The sequence below is a fragment of the Aricia agestis genome, chromosome 2 (assembly GCF_905147365.1).
Source record: "Aricia agestis chromosome 2, ilAriAges1.1, whole genome shotgun sequence".
In the NCBI taxonomy this organism is placed as follows: Eukaryota; Metazoa; Arthropoda; class Insecta; order Lepidoptera; family Lycaenidae; genus Aricia; species Aricia agestis.
Window position 1 is genome coordinate 8,810,161 of NC_056407.1, and position 23,901 is coordinate 8,834,061.

The 23,901-nt window shown below is 35.2% G+C and overlaps 1 protein-coding gene across 3 annotated transcripts in view; it reads right to left on the bottom strand.

The window, feature by feature from the left end:
- Positions 1–23,901, bottom strand: part of LOC121736829 (prolyl 4-hydroxylase subunit alpha-1-like) — a 42,059-nt gene that overhangs the window by 6,133 nt on the left and 12,025 nt on the right. For all 3 annotated transcript variants that reach the window (XM_042128263.1, XM_042128253.1, XM_042128271.1), the window contains exons 2-8: positions 23,658–23,857; positions 22,206–22,351; positions 12,859–13,021; positions 9,919–10,100; positions 7,793–7,932; positions 6,738–6,874; positions 5,079–5,232 (exon numbers count right to left, since the gene is read on the bottom strand). In XM_042128263.1, coding sequence (XP_041984197.1) covers positions 5,079–5,232; positions 6,738–6,874; positions 7,793–7,932; positions 9,919–10,100; positions 12,859–13,021; positions 22,206–22,351; positions 23,658–23,857 — 1,122 coding nt within the window. The remainder of the gene's footprint in view (positions 1–5,078; positions 5,233–6,737; positions 6,875–7,792; positions 7,933–9,918; positions 10,101–12,858; positions 13,022–22,205; positions 22,352–23,657; positions 23,858–23,901) is intronic.

Genomic DNA, 23,901 nt, shown 5'->3' on the forward strand with positions numbered 1-23,901 from the left:
TATATATATATATATATATATATATATATATATATATATATATATATATATATATATATATATAAAATAAAAACTGTATTAGGTTAATAATAAGATAATAATAAAGCATAATTTAATGATATAGCCTATTTTGTTCAATGATTTTAATGTGATGTTTAGTTTATTTTACGTGCGTCAGGAGACTGCACGTAGTAGGACGGCCGAATGTAATGATTTTCGAATATTTGAAATATTTATTTAACGTTAATTTGGAAATTGTGATTGTAAATTTTTATTATACGTTTATTATATTATTGTTTAAATCAAATTATTTTATATTTACACTTTATGAAAAATCAATATTATTTATTTCATGAAGTCATATTAATTTTATATTTACATTCTATATTGTTAATAAATTATTATTTTAATTCTTAAATATTAATATTAAGGCTTCTATTATTTTTTTTTTTATTTCTTGTTAATTATTCAACTGAGGAGAATGCCAATTCTTAATTAAATGAAAATTTGTGGGTGTACTTCCGGTCGGATGAAGCCGGAACTGCATTTTATTAAATATATTTTTAAAATATCGTATTTCCGGTGAATGATCAATAAATAGTTGATTTTTGATTTGGAAGGGGCATTCTTCTTAAAGCAGCCACAGAGTGAACATTTCGGCAGTACCTACTGTCACTGTGAATTATTAGTGCAGTTTTAAGTAACTATAAATAGTGTTGTAAAGAAATTGAAGGTGAGAAATTAAAAGGCGATTAATTATAACTGGAGTGTTTGATTTCATCACACTAGTATAATAAGTAATAGACGATGCGCGGCAACGCCCACCGCTGTGCGGGCCGAAGTAGTGTTAAGTTTATTTTCGTTACAAAATTTCTTGATTCGGTCGCCGCGCTCAAAGCCCACGATAAAAACTATGCAATAGCTTAAAACTCGTCTGCATACCCAGTGACTGTCACAGTAAATTGGAGTCTAACGACACCTAACGCTAAAAATCTTAAAAATGTAAAATATATAGGGCTCCTACACAAAACTGCGAATTCGCATCGCATCGTAAATATCTGCGACCAAACTCATCATAAAATTACATTACGATGCGAATTTGCACGAATTCCCATAGGTCGGAAGGCCAGGTTCTTTTTTCTTTCTTTTCTTTTTGTTCTTTTTTGGCAACTTGACACGAAGTATGTGTATGTTGTGCCACAGGAATATGGCGGGAAAACCATATTCCTCCTATAATAATTAGGGTTGCTGAGGATTCCTCTTCCGCTTCCTCATAATGAGGAAGTTCCGCAATATTTTGGGTTCCTCAACCGTTACCGCATTCCTCATAAATAAAAATAAAAATTCCTCTTCCGCTATCGCTTCCTCAAAATTTAAGAGGAATTTATGAGCAATTACACTGCGCATGCGCGTCGCGTATCCAATCACGCTCTGGCGCGGCGGCGCGGCGCCGGAGCGGTGCCGCACCGCACCCGTGTGGTTTCTCCCTGAGGGCAAAGATGAGTATTGCAGCGGCGCCGCTGCGGCGTGTGTCTAAACAGCCTAAGGGCCGCAACACACCAGAATGGCAGCGGCGACGCGAGCACTTTCAGTGTCATAAGATTTTAAACTTTACTTCATTTTTGTAATACATAGTACAGCGGCCACGGGCGGCCGTAGACTTCTCAAGCGGTACTATGTATTACAATAATGAAGATAAAGTTTAAAATCTTATACTTATAAAATTACATGTCCTGACTGACTGACTGACTGATTCATCATCGCTGAGCCACGCTCCTCCTTTAAACGCCTCCGTGGTCTAGTGGTTAGAGCGTCGCTCTCGACTCCGGAGGTCGTGGGTTCGAATCCCGCGTAGGAAACATGTTATTTCCAAGTTTGGTTAGGACAATGCAGGCTGATCACCTGATTGTCTGACAAGTAAGATGATCCATGCGTCGGATGGGCATGTAAAAAGTCGGTCCTGCGCCTGATCTCTCGCCAGTCGTGTCGGTCTTCCGTCCCACTGGGTTATGAGAGTAAAAGGAATAGAGAGTGCTCTTGTGTACTGCGCACACACTTGGGCACCGTCACCGAAACCGGTGTGGGGAGTATTATCGCTGAGCAAAAACTGTAAAAGTTACAGCCACGAAATTTGGTGAGTAGGGTTGTTTTATTAAGTAGACACCCACTAAGGAAGAAATTTTGAAAATTTTACCCCGAAGGGGGTGAAATAAGGGTTGAAAGTTTTAATGAAAGTCCGTCATTTCTTGAGTTAGAAACATGAAACTTTATTTTTGGGTTACTGATTAAAAATTAATGGATACGTATTTAAGTGTTTTTGGAAATTTTACCCCCAACGGGGTGAAATTGGGGTTGAAAGTTTGAATGAAACTCCGTTATTTCTTGAGTTAGAAACATGAAATTTTATGTTTGGGTTACTGATAAAAAATGATTGGATACGTGTTTAAGCGTTTTTGAAAATTCTACCCCCAAGGGGGTGAAATAGGGGTGGAAAGTTGCAATGAAAGTCCGTCATTTCTTGAGTTAGAAACATGAAAGTTTATTGACGTTTGCGTATAACGTTTGCTTAAATAGGGTCCGTTTTTACCCTTTGTATAAGGAACCTCAAAAACAAAAAGGAGAAAACTATCCATCTTTATTATTATACTAGCTGTTGCCCGCGACTTCGTCCGCGTGGACTTCAGTTTATAGCGCGCGATGTCAACAAAATTGGTGTCAAAAGCTTTTATAAAAAAACCCTGGTACCCCTTAAATCAATACAGCTGTGCAGTGTGCAAACAATAAGTACTTCATTTTTGTATGTTAAACTTTATATATTATGCCAAATTTTAAAGCTTATTTAGCCCCCCAATTACACAACTTTACCCATAAACTATTTATCATTGATAGGTTTAGCCCCAATTTCACCAACGTCTGTTAGTGTTAACAGCTTGTTAAAATATCCTGTCTTCTCTTTCATTCATATGAAAAACAAAACAGCTAACGTGATACTAATTCGAGCATTAACTTTAACAGTCGTTGGTGAAATTTGGTCTTAAGGTTACGTCACTGCCTGCACAGATAAAGTACTGAGTTATTTAATACCGTAGAATAGATATAACAATCGAAAAAATCGAGACTTAAATGTAAGATGATACCACCTCTTATAGAAAGACTTTTGAGCAAGCGTCAGCGCGATGTAGAAGACGCACGGCGCCATCTATTATGAATTTTTTGAACAAATTTACGACCCTTACAACCCTTTTTTCCAGTAAAAAAGTAGCCTATGTCCTTTCTCAGACTCTAGAATAACTGTGTACAAAATTTCATTGCAATCGGTTCAGTAGTTTTGGCGTGAAAGCGAGACAGACAGACAGACAGACAGACAGACAGACAGACAGACAGACAGAGATACTTTCGCATTTATAATATATGTTAACGTGGATGAAGTCGCGGGCAACAGCTAGTCATATATATGGCACTGAAAGCGCTCCGAGGGATGTAAAGCGGTAATATTACTTTCGTAAAATTCGGTTTTTTACCATATTTTACATAAAATATAAATAAATTACGTAAATTACGGTAAAATTGGGTAAAATTCAATTTAACAAGAGTTAAATCGTATTTTACCTTTTTAGTTAGTAATAATTGCAGTCTTCTTTAAAAAAGAAATAGTCAAAATGTATATGTCCAGACAAATATTACTGAAGTTGGTGAAAACATAAGACTTAATAATCTTATGTTCTGTAAATTCATTTCTCATGAACTGGTTATCTACCAAGGCATTGAACGTATGACTATTATGCAAAAATAACTAATAAATAATAATTTAACATCATTAGGACACTTTTTACATTTCTCAAAATGTTCTGTCATCCGAGTAGCATTAGCATTTTTGTACTCCGTATTACAAAATATACACATCACATGTTTCCTTTTGTCATGTTCACTTAGCACTTGGAAATAATCCCACATTTTTGCTTGATTTCGTGGCATAATTTACTAAATGCACGTATAGTGCAGTCAGTCAAAACAATTGCAAGCAGAGTTGCATTTTGCGATTTTAGAAAAATGAATCATATTATGATTCATATCATGATTCTTCAAATTTTAGCCCCGCCGAACGTAAGTATGTTGCAAATTGCAACTTGCAACTACACGCTCTTTTCACCCCCCGCTATACTTTTCGCATACATACGTAGCCGGTAATTTTACCGTAATATATATAAATTACCGTAAAATACGCGTATTTTACCAGCGTTTTCGGTAAAATTACGTAATTTTGCAACCCTCGGCTCGCCTCGCCGCTGTCATTCCGATGTAGCGCGGCCCTTATTGCTAGACCGATTTTGATGATTCTTTATTGTGTGTGTTTTGAGAATGGTTTAGAATTTAGTTAATTATTTTTTGTGTAATGTATGTACCTAGTACGTTATGTACAAAGTATGTACAAAGTTATGTACAAAAGTTTGGGTTGGGTCCGCTAGTATTTATAATTTTCTATCTTCCTCTTCCTCATCCGCTTCCTCTTCCGCTTCCTCATCCGCATCCTCTTCCTCATAAAATATCCTCTTCCTCATCCGCATCTTTAAAATTTGCGCGTGACAATTCCTCTTCCTCCTCCTCTTCCTCATAATCACTTCCTCAACAACCCTAATAATAATTTTCTTCATCGTTTCACTATAATATCGTCATGACTAAAGTCTAGTCAAAGTCTAAGTTAAAGTCAAAGCAATCAAGGAGTCAAGTCGGGCGAGGCTTTACTGAAACTTTCGACGGAGTTTTGGAGGGAACACAAAAAAACACTTTTCGTGAAGTTGCATCATTTGCCTACACTTGTGCTCGATAACGAATATCTATTGGTAAATATTCCACCAATATTATACATTAAAAACCCAGTTAACACAACTTCAGGACAATAATACAAAAATACAACAGCACTCTTTCACATTCCCGGCAAAACTCCGAAGGCCAGGTTGTCATACAGCACACACACGATTTTATGGTATTCAACCTCGATATTTAGACCTGAATTTGTCAAAATAAGAACGGCCGTAGCCATTAAATTAAAATTAAAAAAAAAAAAACAGAAAAATCACCCTAGGCTGCGCGAGCTCCTTGAGATGTTCGATCTCCGAGTCGCTGAGCACCTCGTGGAACAGCACGATGTCGGGGTCGCGGTACTTGTACTCCATCTTGATCGGCGCCAGACGCAGGAACGGGTGATTCTCCGTCAGGTAACGACAGGTTAATCTGAAATTAAGATTAGAAATTCTGATTGCAAACGCTAAGCCTGACGCTGGCGAGTTTATCAAATAGGCTATTTTGAAACAGTCATTTACATTTTAGTATGTCTTTGTACCCGAGGCCGAGTCTACATTGCTGCATTGCACATTGCTTGTTAAGGATAATGAGATAGTACTTTTTGCTGATGACACTTCACTTATTTTTAAAGTGAAGCGACAACAGTCAAATTACGACGAGGTAAATAGTGCTCTCTCAAAAATAGTACATTGCTTTAACGTTAATAACTTACTTCTAAATTCTAAGAAAACTAAATGTTTAAAATTTACTTTGCCCAACGTTAGGCAAGTTAAAACCAATTTACTATTAAATGATGAGAAGATGAATTTGGTGGACACCACTGTATTCTTAGGCATTACACTAGACAGTAAATTACAGTCCTCATATTGCTAATCTTGCAGATAGGCTCAGTTCTGCAGCATACGCAGTCAGAAAAATACGGGAAATTTCTGACGAAGACACAGCAAGACTAGTTTATTTCAGTTATTTTCATAGTAGAATGTCGTATGGCATCCTCTTATGGGGAAACGCTGCCGACATTAATACGATTTTTGTGCTGCAGAAGCGAGCTATACGTTCAATTTATAAAATGTCAGCTTTTGAATCTCTGAGAGAAAAGTTTAAAGAAATTGGTATTCTAACTGTTGCTTCTCAATACATTTTGGATAGTGTGTTATATGTTAGAAGGAATCTTAGTAAATTTACAACCAAAAGTGACAGTCACGGAAGAAACACTAGAAATAAGTACAAACTAGAAATACCGGTGATCAGACTTAGTAAAGTTAGTAAATCTTTTAAAGGTCAATGTATACGCCTTTACAATAAAATCCCAGAAAACGTTCAAAATCTTTCCATTAATAAATTTAAAAAAGTAGTCAAAGAGCGTTTGTGTGCCAAAGCCTATTATAAGGTCAATGATTTCATAAACGATGGCACATCTTGGGAGTAGGATGGCTGCTTGCAAGGCTATTTCTACATTATTTTATGACTTACAATTATGTATGTATATTGACATTGTATAATTTTAAGTTACAACATTGTAAACCTTATTTTAAAATATTAATTTTTTTCTCACTTTTTTTGGTAAAAAAGTGGGCCCCGTGCGAGTTTCTTACGCCGGTTCTTCTCGCCGGGTTAGTTCCCGAACCGGTGGTAGGCATCATGTAGACGTTCAGAGAACATTTGCAAAAATTTATTCTGAATAAAAAAGTTTGAGTTTGAGTTGAGTTTGAGTTTCCGAAGTCCGGTAGGTCCGGTAGAAGTGCGTCGTCGGAAATAAATAAAGTCTTGCAGTAGTCGCATAACTCAGCTATAGGGTTATACAACTACACGGCGAGAACATCATAGTATGTTGTGGAGATATTGTATAATTTTAGCCTGTGGCATTGCTGTCACCACATTCATTATCACCCTACCGTAATTATAATTATAAAGCCAGTGAATTAGAAACTCACTCTTTAGCTATTTTCGGTGAGATGTCCATTTCCCCGCGGCACAGGGTCTCGTACATCTTGCGCTCCTTGCCGTAGCTGCTCAGCTCCTTGGGTTGTTGGTCATCTTCCTCTTCTTCTAAGAAGTCTTCCCCGGTATCCTGTCAATGTAGAAAAAAAGTAAATATTATATGTACTTATATTTCACGTGCCAAAAAGTGTATCAACAATAGCCGTAACACTGAATATTGAGCTGTGTCGACGGGGATATGAATCGTAAGCCGATGACTAAGTAATATACGTGGGAGAGCCACGCTTCGGCACGAATGGGCCGGCTCGACCGGAGAAATACCACGTTCTCACAGAAAACCGGCGTGAAACAGCGCTTGTGCTGTGTTTCGCTGAGTGAGTGAGTTTACCGGAGGCCCAATCCCCTACCCTATTCCCTTCCCTACCCTCCCATATTCACTTATCTTCCCTCCCCTATTACCCTATTCCCTCTTAAAAGGCCGGCAACGCACCTGCAGCTCTTCTGATGCTGCGAGTGTCCATGGGCGACGGAAGTTGCTTTCCATCAGGTGACCCGTTTGCTCGTTTGCCCCCTTATTTCATAAAAAAATAAGTACTTTGCAATAACTTTGATATTATCAAAGTTTTTGTAAAGTACTTAGTCATCGGTTAAATCGACAATAACTTTGATAGTATCAAAGTTATTGTAGTAGATTCCAGTAGCATCGGTTATGGAACTTCAAATAATAATCAAGTGTGTCGTGGTCGTGGTCAACAAAGCTGGCTTGGCTTGGCAACACAAAATATCTTACAAAATATTTCATTTTTAAAGCTTTGCCTTGTGATTTCTACCATAAGCACATCGAGCCTATAGACCAGATGTACTCAACCTTTTTTAAACAAGAACAAGACTTGAACATGGTCTTGGTGTCGCGGGCCGCAACCAAGATTATTTAGGGGTAAATAAATAACGTTCAAAATTATTATCGATTCAAGCATGCCATTGATAAAATCTCGACGGGCCGCAGGTTGAGTATAGCTGCTAGAGACTAAAGACCACATTAACTTACCCCTCTCAATCTCTTCTTCCTTTTCTCCTCCTGCGCAGCGATGGTGGCCTGGTAGTGCGGGATATTGCCGAGAGCGCGCTCGTGTGTCGGCTCTATCGCGATTAACTTCTTCGTCCATTCTAGAGCTTGCCTTACGTCTCCTGTAGGAGAAGTATTTTGTCGTTATGTATGAGTTGTCCTTTAGTCATTCTATTTAATAGTGTTATTCAATGAATGCTCTAGACTCTAGACTCTAGAGTCTAGTCATTCAATCGAATCGCAGATTGAACCAGATGACTGCGACAAATACAACGCGGTCTAAGTAAGGCATTGCAATTTTATGTTACTAGATCCTACTAATATTATAAAGGCGAAAGTTTGTTTGGATGTATGGATGTGTGGATGTATGGATGTTTGTTACTCTTTCACGCAAAAACTACTGAACGGATTTTAATGAAACTTTACAATATCATAGCTTTTACATCAGAATAACACATAGGCTACAATTTTAACCGACTTTCAAAATGGGGGAGGTGTTATGTTCGTTTTCTTATGTTCAACGATTACTCCGCCGTTTGTTAACCGATTTTCAAAAATTTTCTTTTGGTATATAGGGTAACTAGCTGTGCCCCGCGGTGTTACCCGCGGTTTAAGTGATATATCATAAAAGACTATGAAAAGTATCAATAATAGGATCAAAACGGGACGACACATGGTTCTATAACGGTTTATGGTAGTGACGATGATTAAGATGAAGATAATTTGCATAGTAGCATATGCTTTCCGCTCTTAAAACAACGTTAAATCTCCCAAACTTGTATCTATAATGAATCAGGAGTTCTCTCAGCACCTTCCGAACCATGGTATACCTTGGTGCAAAATCTTACTTGTTGGTAGCATATGCTTAGAATACTGCTTACGAAACCGAAGTCACCACATATTTCCATATACATTTAGAGGAGTTCCCTCGATTACTTATGGATATCTTCATCAGGTCACCACTTTTATGAATGAGGTATCAAATTGGAATGATAACCTATACACTAAAAGAAAAATTTTGAAAATCGGTTCACAAATGGCAGAGTAATCGTTGAAGAAAAAAAAACGAACATAACACCTCCTCCATTTCGAAAGTCGGTTAAAATTGTTGCCTATGTGTTATTCTGATGTATAAGCTATATTACTGTAAAGTTTCATTAAAATCCGTTCAGTAGTTTTTACGTGAAAGAGTAACAAACATCCATACATCCACACATCCATACATCCAAACAAACTTTCGCCTTTATAATATTAGTAGGAAGTAGGATATCCCAATTTGGTATTATATTCACAAAAGTGGTGATCTGATGAAGGATCCATAAGTAATCGAGGGAACTCCTCAAAATTTATAGGGAAACATGTGGTGACTTCGGTTTCGTGAGAAGTATTCTAAGCATATGCTACCAACAAGTAAGATTTTGCACCGAGGTATACCTGGTATACCGTGGTTCGGAAGGCGCTAAAAGAACTCCTGATTCTTTATAGATACAAGTTTGGGAGTTTCGGCGTTGTTTTAAGAACGGAAAGCATATGCTACTATGCAAATTACATTCATCATCATCATCACTACCATATTATACCATGCATCGTCCCATGGTTATGACTTATGAGCCTATATTGACCCTGTTATTGGTACTTTTCATAGTCTTCAAGCGATAATTTAAAAAAATCTATAAGTACCTACCTAATATTATAAACCTGAAGAGTAAGTATGTTTGCTTGAACGCGTTAATCTCAGGAACTACAGGTCCGATTTAAAAACTTATTTCAGTGTTAGATAGCTCATTTATCGAGTAAGGCTATATATTATCACGCTAAGACTAATACAACCGAAGAAACTCAGGAAAATGTGGGAAAAACGGGGAAATATAAGAAACTACTGGAGCAATTTTTATGGCAATATTTGGCACAGATATAGAGTAGACCAAGTGAAGGGAGTAGGGACTTAAGCTATTTTTTATGGGAAAATATTGTTGTACGGTTTCCGTAAAATTCCCAATTTACGCAGGCGAAGCCGCGCGGGACATCTAGTACTCATACGAGCACAAGCTACAACATATTTCTATTTCTTGTACAACTTCCATTATAAATGTAAATGTAAACTTTACCTAGCAAATAATGAGCGAAGCTTATGTACTCGAGAATATCCACTTCCGAGAACGGATACGAGTTATTCTCTTCATTGAATTTTTGTAGAGCTATCGTCATCCACGCTAGACAGTTCGTGTAATCCTTTTCGTTGTAGAGCGCCTTGCCTAGCTCGAAACAGTCGCCTGCGCTCATGGTGGAACTGAAACAAAAAATATTTTACTTTTCACTCTGAACAGTGCAACTTAGAAGTAACATATTATACGAATTACGGAGTAAACAGTAGCAAAGAGCTCTTATAAGTTATAGGGCTTAACGGAAAAGTAAAAGGGAAAATGTCAACGGAAAAACTTGCATCTCTTACGACCGCACTCAGAAATATTTAATGATAAAATGCATTATATTTAAAAATAATAAATAAAGAAACGTTAAGAATTCATGACAAAATCTATTTAACATATTATACTTTTAAGTTTTTAGTAGCTGGAAATTTACTAAAAAAATGAAAAGATCGGCAGCAAAATTACAATTCATCTGGTGTTTCGGCCTTGGGGCCATGTTAGGTATTAAAATTTACTACGGCGATGTGCGTCGAATTCGAAATCAAATGCAGTTTTAAAAACCAAGACGAATAAAAAATTTAGTTATTTTACTGCACAATTTATAACTCCATAACGAGTGCAACGACTTTAACTTTACCTCAATTCACAATTTAAAATGAAAATTATGTTATTATTTTTAAGATACCTGCAAATATTTGCAATATTAAGGCTTTATTACTTTAATAACTTTTTGTGTTATTCATAACTTCTCACCGATTACATACAATAAGCCTTCATTTGCACATAATATAAAAGCTAAATATAATAAAAACTTTTAATGAATGTTAAATCTTTGAGATATTGTATGAACAATAGCTTTATCTCACGGATGAATCTATGTATTTCTTTATGAGTAATGAGTCGAATATACATTTCTTGTATTAAATATAGATAATAATAATTTTAATGCCAAAAATATTTATAGTAGAGATACTAAAGTTATATTGCTAACGTCAACAGCAGCAGTATCTAACAATTGAATAAATTGATATTTTTAATAGTTCAGAGCACGTAGTAAACTATAATAATCGGACAAGTGCGAGTCGGACTCGCGCACGAAGGGTTCCGCACCGTTATAGAGCAAAAATAGGCCAAAAATAGTGTTTTTTGTATTTTATTTTTCTAATTTTAATATTATTTTTAATAATAATTACAGATACAGATTAAGTACTTACAGATATAATTAAGGTATTTTTGAAAATTTCAAGTGCCTACCTGTTTCCATTATTGATAACAAGCAAAAAAAAGCCAAGTTTGTTGTATGGGATTAATTCCCCTTCAATATTAATTTTATTTTGTTTTTAGTATTTGTTGTTATAGCGGCAACAGATATACATAATCTGTAAAAATTTCAGAAGTCTAGCTTTAGCGGTTCTTGTGATACAGGATCTCCAACACACAGACGGACAGACAACGAAGTCTTAGTACATTTTTTCTACAAAATTGGTAATTATTTTATGATCTTGGTTCGATCAACTCATTCGCATACGCGGAAATAGGTACAGGCCCAAAAAATTTACACGGCATGTATTGCCGTCAATTGAATGATGGCACCCCACAGTCAAAACTGTTAGCACTGATTTATATTAAGACGGTAATTGGCGCCAGTCTCACTGGATCCGGCCGCCGAAATACATACCATTATCCATGTTGTGGGTGATTTATACCTACAGTATTTTCAGAGCGAAGTAACCACTCCGCAAATACTGTAGTGCCTGGGACAAGATTTTTAAATGTCCGTATGGTTGCCCAAGCGCATACGGCATTCTCGCATCATAGTCGGCCTAGTCCAGAGGAAAGAACTAGTTAATACGTCTGGGACAAACTATGTGCGGGTTTCCTCACGATGTTTTCCTTCACCGTACGACCCATACTAATATTATGTATTATAAATGTGAAAGTACGTCTGCCTGTATGTCCGTCTGTCTGTCATCAGACAGACGGACAACAGACAGAACGAAGTAACAGAGGTAAGTGGTAACCCTCCTCACGCCCAAACTACTTTTCCGATTTTGCTGAGGTTTGGCGATCCGCGATAGGTACTTTGAGTCTCGGGACTCTCTGGAAAGGACATAGGATACTTTTATCCCGGAAAAATGTACGGTTCCCACACGATAAACGAATTTTTGCGCAACGGAGTTGTGGACGTCATCTAGGAGTAAGTAAAGACTAAAATATTATATGGTTCATCATTAACGTGACCATTTTTTTTTCGTGCGAGCGAGACATTTGCGAAATTATACATAAAACAAAATAGTCGGCCAAGTAAGTGTCAGTAGGGCGCTGGCACCCCCTTATTTTTTTTCCATTTTGTTATTAATTATGAAAGTATGGATAAAATTGATTGAATTTGTATTTTGAGAATACTTCAAGAGCTTATCAGCCGTTGCCATTATAATTGACATCGATCAAAATATGTATGGGCATAAAAATCATATTTTGTTGTATGGGAGTGCGGAGTGCCTGAGGCATTGCACAGGCATTTTGAACGTGAAAATATACTTCTGAATTCAGTATTGTTTGGTCCGTTTGTCAAAGCTGAAAGCGGGACTTCCCGCCTGAAGCGGGATGTAGTAACGACGTGGTAACGTTATTCATCATTCATGGTATAAAAGATACTGAATGGTTCTTGACTACTGTATTGATGTAAAATGTAAATCAACACTAACTAAAATCCGATATAAGATTACTTTGAAAAAGATAAATAGTGTCTCATTTAGCCGTCTACAAAAACGCTATCATTTTACCACGCAGCGCGCGGCGTAAAGACCGAGCGAGATAGTAATGTTTGCGAGAGAAAGAGATACATAGCTTAAAGTTCGCAAACTCTGTACCTAACTGGACTTTAGTATGATGTACCTGTATAAAACCCCATTCAGCCTCCCCTCGGCCAAGTCAGCGACGTCAAGGTGGTATGTCTCTTGCAAGCGAGTGAGCGCCTGCGCCGCGCCCGTCAGATCTTCCAACGTAGGATACTTCACGTCCGCGTAGTTGTTCAGCACCGTTATGTTCTTTATGTACTCTGGAATAAGAGTGATTTTAGCGTGATGAGCTACTAATTGATTGATACAGTGACTTTGTGACCAATGAGCTATAATAATCAATCACTAAGGGGCTGTTTCACCACTCCATTATAAGTGCCGGATAGGCTATTTACTAACCTCAACTTATCTGACAGATAGAGTATGGAGTCGAGAGTCAGATTGGCTGTGGATAGCCTATCCGGCACTTATCCGGCAGTGGTGAAACAGGCCCTAATAAATACGAGATTGCGTGATACTGAAAGATTGTAACTTTCATTTTTAGAAAATGTCATTTTATTCGTGTTTTAGGTATCAAATACCGAGCAAAGCTCGGTCAAATGGCTAGTATTAATATTATGCAGTGTTAACGGAGACTTCGCTTGTTTAATATATAAGTAAACACATATTTTTACTTTAGAGTTAATATTTTATTTTAAGTGTAATATTCCCAGTGCTCTAGACAATATGTATTCATCATTGCATCTTGAGTCTTGACACCGGTCGTGTTAGTATGGGAATAAATAGTATGGATACTTTGGAACAGTACGGTTCTTAACTGGTGGTCCCTGGAGGCTTTCCAAGTGGTCCTCGAAGCCATCCTAATAATATGTGAGAATTCAGAAGTTAGTATGTATTATGTAGTAAAGAGTCACAAAAATCACACTAAATTAAAATCTGTAACTTTTAGACCTTTGCCAAATAGAAAATAAATGAGTGCTAATTATAAAGTTGTACTTGTTTTCTTTATCAAACAATAAACCAAGTTGGTGTTCCCCGGCAAAACAAACATTTGGTAAAATGGTCCCTCATGACTAAAAGGTTAAGAACCACTGGTCTAGAGAGAATCTACAATCACTAAGTAGGTATAAATGTCGAGGACATTTAGAATTTAGAATTTGAAAAATGAGGAAATATTTTTGCGGCTTTTGCGGTCGCCAATTTCAAAAACCCACAGTAGTGGATTCGAACTTCCAAGAATAAGGAAGTTTCTTTTAAAGGTGATCTTTTGATTACGAGTATTATGAGCATGAAAAATATTCACTACAAGTCAACAACCAATTACATAAACTTGTTACCTCCATTCATTCAAGTTTGTTTGTTAAGATAATATATTTTTTTCATGAATAAATGGATCATGAAGTCGTGCAAAATGTATTATAGCCCTGCAAGGTAATTCAGGGCCTCTATCATGAGCTCTTAAAGCCAGCCAGAATACTGACTGGCTCGCATTTTGGTACCATGACCTCTATTTTCCAGCCAGTCAGTGGTCACGTGACACAAAACTCACTTCTCCATTGTTAACTGAGCAATAATTTCGAATCATGACAACACTTCTGACATAAGCTCGCTTGCTTTTACGTCAAATACAGCAATTCAATAAACACCAACCAACGAGTAGCTTTTACTGAATAGTTTACATTTTAGTAATTTTATTTATTAATATTACATACTTTTTAGTCTTAAATTATATTGCTATTTAGTTGGTTAGTTACTTAATAAGTTATATTTTAGTCTATAGCATATATTTTAGTGAAAATAATTCGTTATTAAAACCAAAAAACTAAACATTCGAAGTGTCCAAATTTTTGGAAAACGATTAAGTATTCTCAAGTTAATCACGAAGTGATACATAAGTAAAGACGTAGAGACCTTAGTAATCCATTTAGTGTTAGTGAGGTTTCAGAATAATAACATAAGTGAGGTATAGTATATTAGTACAATATACCTATATGTCTAGTCAACAATAAGGTTTGCATTTGTGCGATGAGCTAAGACTGCATTGATTTAGTACACAAGAAACACATACAAGGTATAAGGAACACAAGTGTTGTGTATAATTACTGTAAAACAAGTATGAATTTTCACCAAAAACCTTCAGGTACAATCTTATAGTTGCATTGTAGGTTTTTGTGTTATTTCACAAACTATTTCCTTGTAAACCTGAAGTATTTTGGTATATGCATGATAAACACTGCACCAAAGAGGTAAATTCAATATTAAGTACTTACTTTTAACAAGAATTTTCAGAACACAACCTTTTAAACTTTAGATGTATGTATAACATGCTCCGGGTAAACATTGACACACCTAAACTAATAGAAAAGTTAAATAATTGATAATATCATAGAATCCCAATTAGCTAAATTCTCATATGAGCACTTTTTCATTTATAACTTCTTCTCTTGACTACAATATGGTATTATATGATGGGAATAGTGTAAATCACTAAATTTTACTCAAAAACAAAAACCTACATTATAGTACTTTTCCAAAAAAGTCTTACTTAATAAGAATTGCATAACAAACATATGGAACTTATTGTTCATAAAACATAATATTATCATAGGAACATATATTATTATGTATTACCAAAAATACTTTTGTACTTACCTCAATAATAATAATAAGTAAGTATTAGTTTTATATTAAATTAAAACTTAAAATACATGAGGACTTACTATGTACTTCTTAGGAACCTATCTTAGGAGCATTTCGTACAATCTTTTGATTGCAGTAGGTCTTTGTGTTATTTCACAAACTATTTCCTTGTAAACCATGCATGATAAACGCTGCACCAAAGAGGTAAATTCAAAGGTATTACTTTCTCAATAACAAGAATTTTGAGAACACAACCTTTGAAACTTTAGATTCATGTATATTCACGAATAAATATTAACACACACACATACACCTAAACTACTAGAAAAGTTAAATCATTGATAATATAAAATCCAAATTAGCTAAATTCTCATATGCACTTTTTCATTTATAACTTCTCTTGACTACAATATGATATAATATACAATGGGAATAGTCACTAAAACTCAAAAATATAATCCTACATTACTTATAGTACTTTTTCCAAAAAGACATAACAAAAATTGCATAACAAACATACTTATTGTTCATAAAACATAATGTTTTCATTGGAACTTATATTATTATTACCAAAAATACTTTTGTACCTCAATAATAATAATATTAGTTTTATATTATTACATTAAAATTTAAAATACATGAGGACTTTAGTAAGTCCTCATGTATTATACATTTTAAAAAGATGTGGTCGTTTTAGGGACCTATCAGACAGAGTGGTCATGCGTTGAAGCATTTGCGTTGGTGACTGAGGAGCAATTCTGACACATTCAGAACTCCTGTGTGAGTATATAGAGATACTCACACGGGAGGCATTCTACAACATAATACAACACAAAGAACACAAAACCCTTGACCGCTCTCTGTCTGAGATATCCCAGGCAATTTCCCATAGTTGCAACTTGCAATGCAGTTTTTAATTGTTATTGGTTTGCCAAATAAAAGTCTGAAATTATAATATTGTTTTTATCTTTCATCAAAAGTTTGTATTTGAACTCCTTTAATAATAATAAATTAATATTTACGCAAGGGATATTTGATTCATCTTCTTTGATTTTAAGTGACAAGACCTTGTTTAAGATTTCCGCTGTATAAATATTTTTATAAGTATAATATAAAAGAGATTTACCACTTGCCTATCTGATACTAGGTTGATAATAAGATGTAAGACAAATATAGTACCTATTGATGAAAGCTGTGTATGAATATGTATCTAAGGTAGGTATATTTAAGTGAGAAAATAAATGAAAAAACATTTAAAAACGAGTATTTATTAAATTTCTTTTAATTAAAGCTTTTGAGTGAATATATATTATCTTCCTAGGACTTTGTCATCATTACACTTGCAATTCTTTATTATAAAATGTAGTACTTATAGTATCTCAGTGTTAGCAATCATCCTTTATCCTGAAAAATATTTGGTTCAGCGTACACAATACTAATAATGTAAAATGCCTTACAAGGCACGAAAAGGGGATTATTAAACTTATAAATTGCCTGTTTATGTTACAATAATACCTATTTGAAAGCTCAAAAAAACGTAGGTGTTCAAGAATGAGTTCAAGTTCAACAAACTATGTTCAACTCATGACATCAACTCTGTTGTAATGCATGTAATTGTAATCCACAAGTTTGATGCATTTCTAAGACTTTTTCATGGTAGATTATTTAGCGTAGGTATCAAGTAGGTATAGGATATAATAAACTTATCAATTTCTTGCTTATAACATAATCTCTATAAACTTAATAACAATATCCAATTATCTTTTTTTTTTGTCTCCTTCTTCTTCTCTTTTTTAATTGCCGACTCAGTTAGTTGCCAATGTCAGAGAATTCTTTCTCCTCTAGATCGCCATGCTTGTGATAATATAAACATGAAGGAGTGTTATTTTCTCAGTGTTTTCATAAAGGGCTTATAAAATACCAAAAAATATAAATAAAACCATTTACACATTTATAATAATTACCTTTAAATACAATAAATCGGTGCAAAAGTAACTATTCCTACATTGACCACGTTTTATATTAGAAAATAGTATATTTTATAATAAAAAATATTAATCTTTTTTTAAACTATATTTTCATCTTGATTTACAATTTTTCCGTTAGTCGTTATGGCTAAGCCATTTCAATTCCTAAAAAAAAAACAATTCCGTTAGTCAAATTTGACGTTCGTGTTTGACATTTCTTAATCCAGTTCAGAGACAAATATTACAGGTTAAAACCATTCAGAAGTAAAAGTGCACATGATACGGAAACAGAACCATTCACTTTACAACTGTTTACATACCTGCACGGATTAGCTCAGGTTTTGACAAAGTTAATGATAGGGGGGCAGATCACATTACAAGAATGCCTACAAATACTGTCGTGCAGTGTCGTATCTGTAGTATGTTCCTAGTACTTTGTTTAAAGTAACAGTATTAGTATATGTATTATAATCTGGATTTATTTTAAAATAAGATTATGAAAAAAAAACCTAATAAAAAAACGAGTTACTTTTGTGTCATCTCAAGTTTAAACAAGTATTTTTTTAAAGGTCACTAGATAACAAATAGGCTAAAAGTTAAAACACATATAATAGCAAAGAAAACCTGAGCCATTAAATTTAATCTAATAATATTATGTTACAAAGGTACAAGGTGTGTTGTGTAATAGTAATGTAGCCATTGAAAATACCAAAGTTCAGACAGATAGATGAGCCACACCTAAAGACAAGTTTTAATCCTCAAAAGGTTCTTACTTCTTACAAATATTGTGTCCTCAATGTGGTTTAAGGTCAAAAACAAGTTTAAGAAAAAATAATACTTATATTTTAGCGACAACATAATATTAATAGCATCTTCGTGTTATATTTTTATACCAGGAACAGTCTAGGGCTCTATTTTCTACAAAGAATAGTGTAAACTCGCCTGTAGGTTTTGTATTCAGGACAACTTCACATTAATTATATTTATAACTAGCTGTCCCGGTGAACTTCGTGTCAATTTAAAACCTTCCCTGGACTTCTACGAATATTTGAAGACTAAAATTATCCCAATCTGTTCAGCCGTTTTCAAGTTTTAGCGTTACTAACACAATTAAAAATCCATTTTTTAGGGTTCCGTAGCCAAATGGCAAAAAACGGAACCCTTATAGATTCGTCATGTCTGTCTGTCCGTCCGTATGTCACAGCCACTTTTCTCCGAAACTATAAGAGTTATACTATTGAAACTTGGTAAGTAGATGTAGTCTGTGAACCGCTTTAAGATTTTGATACAAAAATGGAAAAATTATTAAAAATTTTAGGGGGGTTATATAGATACAACTGAAACAAAAAAAATTTTTTTTTCATCTAACCTATGCGTGTGGGGTATCTATGGATAGGTCTTCAAAAATCATATTGAGGTTTCTAATATCATTTTTTTCTAACCTGAATAGTTTGCGAGAGACACTCTTCCAAAGTGGTAAAATGTGTTTCCCCCTCCTCTAACTTCTAAAGTAGGGGCATGATAAGTCTAAAAATAATATATGATGTACATTACTACAAAAACTACCAACGAAGATTGGTTCGAACGAGATCAAGCCAGTACTTTTTTTTATACGTCATAAATGGTAAACCCTAATTTAACTTTCGTTAAATCAACTGAAATATGAAAATAAATCAAAAACCTCTTAATTTCATAAAAATAAACCTTATTGCTGCTGAGGAACCCTTCATGGGCGAGTCCAACTCGCACTTGTCCGGTTTATATATATAGACTATATCTAAGTATGATTTTAAGAGGCCTTTTCGACTACCTTTTGAAATTATAATATGCGATACTAATATTCACGATATTTTAATATCTAAAGGTCTATGTGCCAGCAACCAGTCTTATAAAAAGTTATATTTAATCATTTGAATGATTGCACACTGCGCTTACAATATTGACTTTACGATGCTGTGGCTTATACTAGGTTATATGAATGTGTGTCACCTACTCATCAGTCATCACTCATCACATTAACTAACGCAATACCTAGGTACTCATCTCATGTTGTTCGATCTTTACATAAGAGGCTGCGCAATATTATGTAATTACAGGTTCATAGATGCTAGAGTTCACTTCAAATCACCTACCGGCTACCACGAGAAGTTTTTAAAATGAACTTATACGAAGCATTTTGTTTTAGCCAAACTGTTCAGGCTAAACATCACTTGCATTCGATTATTTCGACAAGTCAGAAATTATATAAATGTATGTCCATACATTTATTTAATGTCAGGTTATATATATCTCATACATTATTGATTTTTTCACTATCAAAATTACCGAATGCATGCTGGCTCACTTTAAAAGTGTTGAATTTGGAAAATTCTCGTAAAAGGATGTCGACATTACGGTAATGATAACGGCGATAGCGCTGTGTGACATATCAACGAGGATAGCCCCTGTTTTATTCATATCCGCTCGCACAAACAAAGCCCAAAAAGTTGTTTGCAACTAGTGAAATAAAGACAGCAGTGACGTCTGAGAAAGTACAAGAATTAACTGTTACAGCTTAGGAGGCGTCAATAAATCACGTACAACATTTATAAAGATTTTTAACACCGTTTTTGAGGTATCGTGAGTATTCATATTCCATATCCCTAATTTAAGAATACTGAATACGACAATAATATTTTTTGTTATTAGGGTTCTGTAGTCAACAAGGAACCCTTATAGTTTCGGTCTGTCCGTCCGTCTGTCTGTCCGCGGTTTTGCTCAGAGACTATAGGACCTACAAAGCTGTAATTTGGCATTAATGCACATATTAATGATGCCGACAAAATGGTACAGAAAATCTTTTAAAAATATTTTTTTATAGTACCTCCCCTACACATCAAGCGGGGATGAATTATTTTTTTTCGCGTCCACCCCATCGTGTGAGGATAGTTTTTTTTTTAAATATTATGACTTTTCATAGATCATTTCCCGATTTAGGGATCCATTTGTGAAATATTAAGTTTTAAAGTGGAAAAAATCGTTCAAGTCCAGTGTTAAACCATGTTAAACAATTGCTTCTGGAAATGTGAAAAAATTCACGGGAGTAGGAAATATGCAGAATTTAAAAGGAAAACTATCACGGCTAAGAAGCGAGGACTTCATAATTTATTGAGTAATAGTCGATCAACTAAAAAAATGTATTCGGCGAAGTATAAAGGAACTTTTCATTCAAATTCCTTTGAAAGTAACTGAGATGATGTTGTTAGTACTTAGTACACGTTATAAATGTATGTACATTCATTGACCATACAAAAATTTTCAAAAAATAGCGGTACTACGGATAACGGAACCCTATATTGCGCGTGGCCCGACACGCACTTGGCCGGTTTTATTCTATAGGGTCCCTAAAATTAGGCACATAAAATTTTGCTAACACGTCATTTTTCTAAGATTCTCGGCCAAATTTTTAGTCACAATAGAGATTCGTTAATCTCGTAATTTATGGAAGCCCCTGTACGGCATTTTGAGGTCAAGACCAAGTAGTTAAAGTTATACAAGTTATGAGTGACAAATACATCATGCATTTAACGTTTTCATTATGTACAAGTAAATAATAAAGTAGAGAATAACCTTGAATAACACTTTCACTTATTTGTATTACTTATTATCGAGCCTATTATGACCCTATTATTAGTTTATCTAGCGATTAAAAAAAATCTATACTTACTTAATATTATAAAGCTGAAAAGTGTGTTTCTTTATTTGCTTGAACGCGCTAATCTCAGGAACTACTGGTCCGATTTAGAAAATTCTTTCAGTGTTAGATAGCTCATTTATCGAGGAAGGCTATAAATTATCACCCTTAAACTAATGGGACCGAAGAAAAAGAGGAAGATGTGGAAAATCGGGGAAAATTATTAGAATCTCACGAACTACTGGAGCAATTTTTTTGTAATTTGGCACACATACAGAGTAGACCACGTGAAGCGACATAAGCTATTTTTTGCAGGAAAATTTACGGTTTCCGTAAAATTCCTAATTAACGCAGGCGAAGCCGCGCGGGACATTTAGTATATTTATATTTTTTTCCTTGAGAAGTATAAGCCCAGGGTCTCCTTAGCTTATGCCGGCACTCGACATAGGCGAACGCGTTGGCCAACGCGTTGGCAGACGCGTTGGCCCAATGTGTAGAACGGGCGTTCGCGCGCTGGCCGTAGGTATTTAGACGTTGGCCGACGCGTTTGCGAACTTACCGCGCGGTGTCGGAAAAATCAAAGGACATTTGTCGCAGGCTTTGCGCTCCAACCACACATAGGCCGCGCGATCAGTTCGCCCGGAGTTATAGTTATGATAATTATAATAATATAATATGTAATAATATTTATATGTAATAATTTAATAAATAATAAGTAGGTAATAAAATAATTACTTATAATAATTATTTTAATATTATAAAATATTATGTAAAAGTGAGTTTATTTCTTTGTTTGTTACGTTTTCTCGCCTTTTATTTATTTATTTCGAGAATACCCTTTAAAAACTTTTTCTTGTCCACATTTACAAAGTAATTATAAGCTGTGAATAAATATCAGCTGCAGCTGTTAGCGACTCAACATCCATTTTTAATCCGTCCGCACATTGGCGCGATCCAAAGCATACTGAACGACCTTCCTATGTGTGGATTACTCACAAACGCCGTTGCAAGCGCACTGCCAACGCGTCTGCCAACGCGTCGGCCAACGCGTTCGCCTATATGGGGAGGCGGCTTTAGACGGGGACAAACGGACCCAGAAAGAGTTTCCGTACTAGTGAATAAGGGCCCCCTAACCTAAACTCTGGGTCGGCCCTCCAGTCTTACCTGTGCCCACTTCGATGCTCTGCTCGATGAAGTCCAAATCCGTGGTCAGTCTTTTGATAAGCGTGAACGCGTTGATAGGGTTACCGAGGTAGTTCGGGATGTCCTCCATAGCCTTGTCATGTTCCCGCTTGTATATCTCTAAATGCCTGCAACATAAAACGTATAATACAATATTATGTCAACAATATGCATAGATAAAAGTTAGAAAAGAGAAACATAGCGAACAGCCTGCCTAGCATACGCCAACGAGATATCTCACTCTACATGTTTTCTCGATGTTTGATGGTTTGTCTCTTCATCTCTATTGACCTTAGCATGACAAACATTTTTTCTCGCGTAGATCTATCATCGAAATAACATAATGTTATACAACATAATGACATGATTTTGACAAAACTCTATAAATTTTTATAGAGTTTTGTCAAAATAATGTCGAGATTTTGACATTATGACACGATATAATATATATAAATTGGTTTTCCTTATAGGGGTTTACCCTGAAAACAAGTATTAGGTTTCACCAATTCATTTGCGATAGACCGAAACAATCAATTGCAAACAAGTGGCCACTCTTATAGGGTGCCATATAAAAATAATATTCATTCAGCTTGTGATAAAATATCAACAAAGTCGCCTACCAAGTTTTCACGTTCACAGAGGCATCAAATCTACAATACCCTTAATTATTGCACACAAGCGTATCCTTATCGTATTAAGTTAAATATTTAATGAAGGAGATAATTGAGAAGATGTAATAAATGCTTGAACAAATTATGATTTAACAAATACGTTACTAAGTCTTTGTTTACATATAACGGGATCTACAACTTTAGAGGAAACTTAACACGAGAAGACTAGCATACCGCTAATATTGGGTCGCGGAACTCGTTTTATATTTAGTTTATAAAATACAAATCTACACTGATACCCTGAACTGGATTATAACGGTACAAATTTCGGGTATCCAAACATTCGTCCCGTTACATTAATGTGGAATCCTTTTTATCGGTCATCTCAGTTCCGAGCGATTTATTTAAATCGTTCTAACAACGATCCAATGAAGGTTTAGATATTAAATAATTCACGCGAAAACCTAACCTAACAGGCCCAGTCTTTATGGTTTTAACAGGAGTTTTGGTTCAGTGGGTTTCAGTGAGTTCAGTGAGTTTTATTTTTTATAGCAATGGCCATAGGTTAACGTAAGCCAATCAGAACGTCAGTGAATACAGAAATTCTTGTCAAAAACCTAAGAAACCAGTCAGAAATTAAAGACAAAAAAATGCGGCTCTAAATTCTGCATAGTCAGCTCTATAATATTAGCTTGCTTAGTCACTAAATGAATATAAATAGGTTATAAATACTGGGATATTATTCGGCATACACTGTATTAATTATTATGAGTCATATTATATTAAAACTTTTTTTTATCATTAAAGTTGTATTTCTTCTCACCTCTTTAATACGCTAAGTCTATTTTCTTCTTTGGTAATGTAGTCGTCTAGATCTTCGATAATTCTCTTGTGTGTCTCCAGCAAGGGCTCCACTTCTGATATTGCAGTGAAAATCTCTGCTTTCGATTGTGCTAACAGGTTAAGAACAAATAAACACCATATTGGCACACTGCAAATAATCGTCTTGGAAAACATTTTTATCTGAAACAAAAAAAAAACTCCGTTACATTTGTTTATCGCGAGGA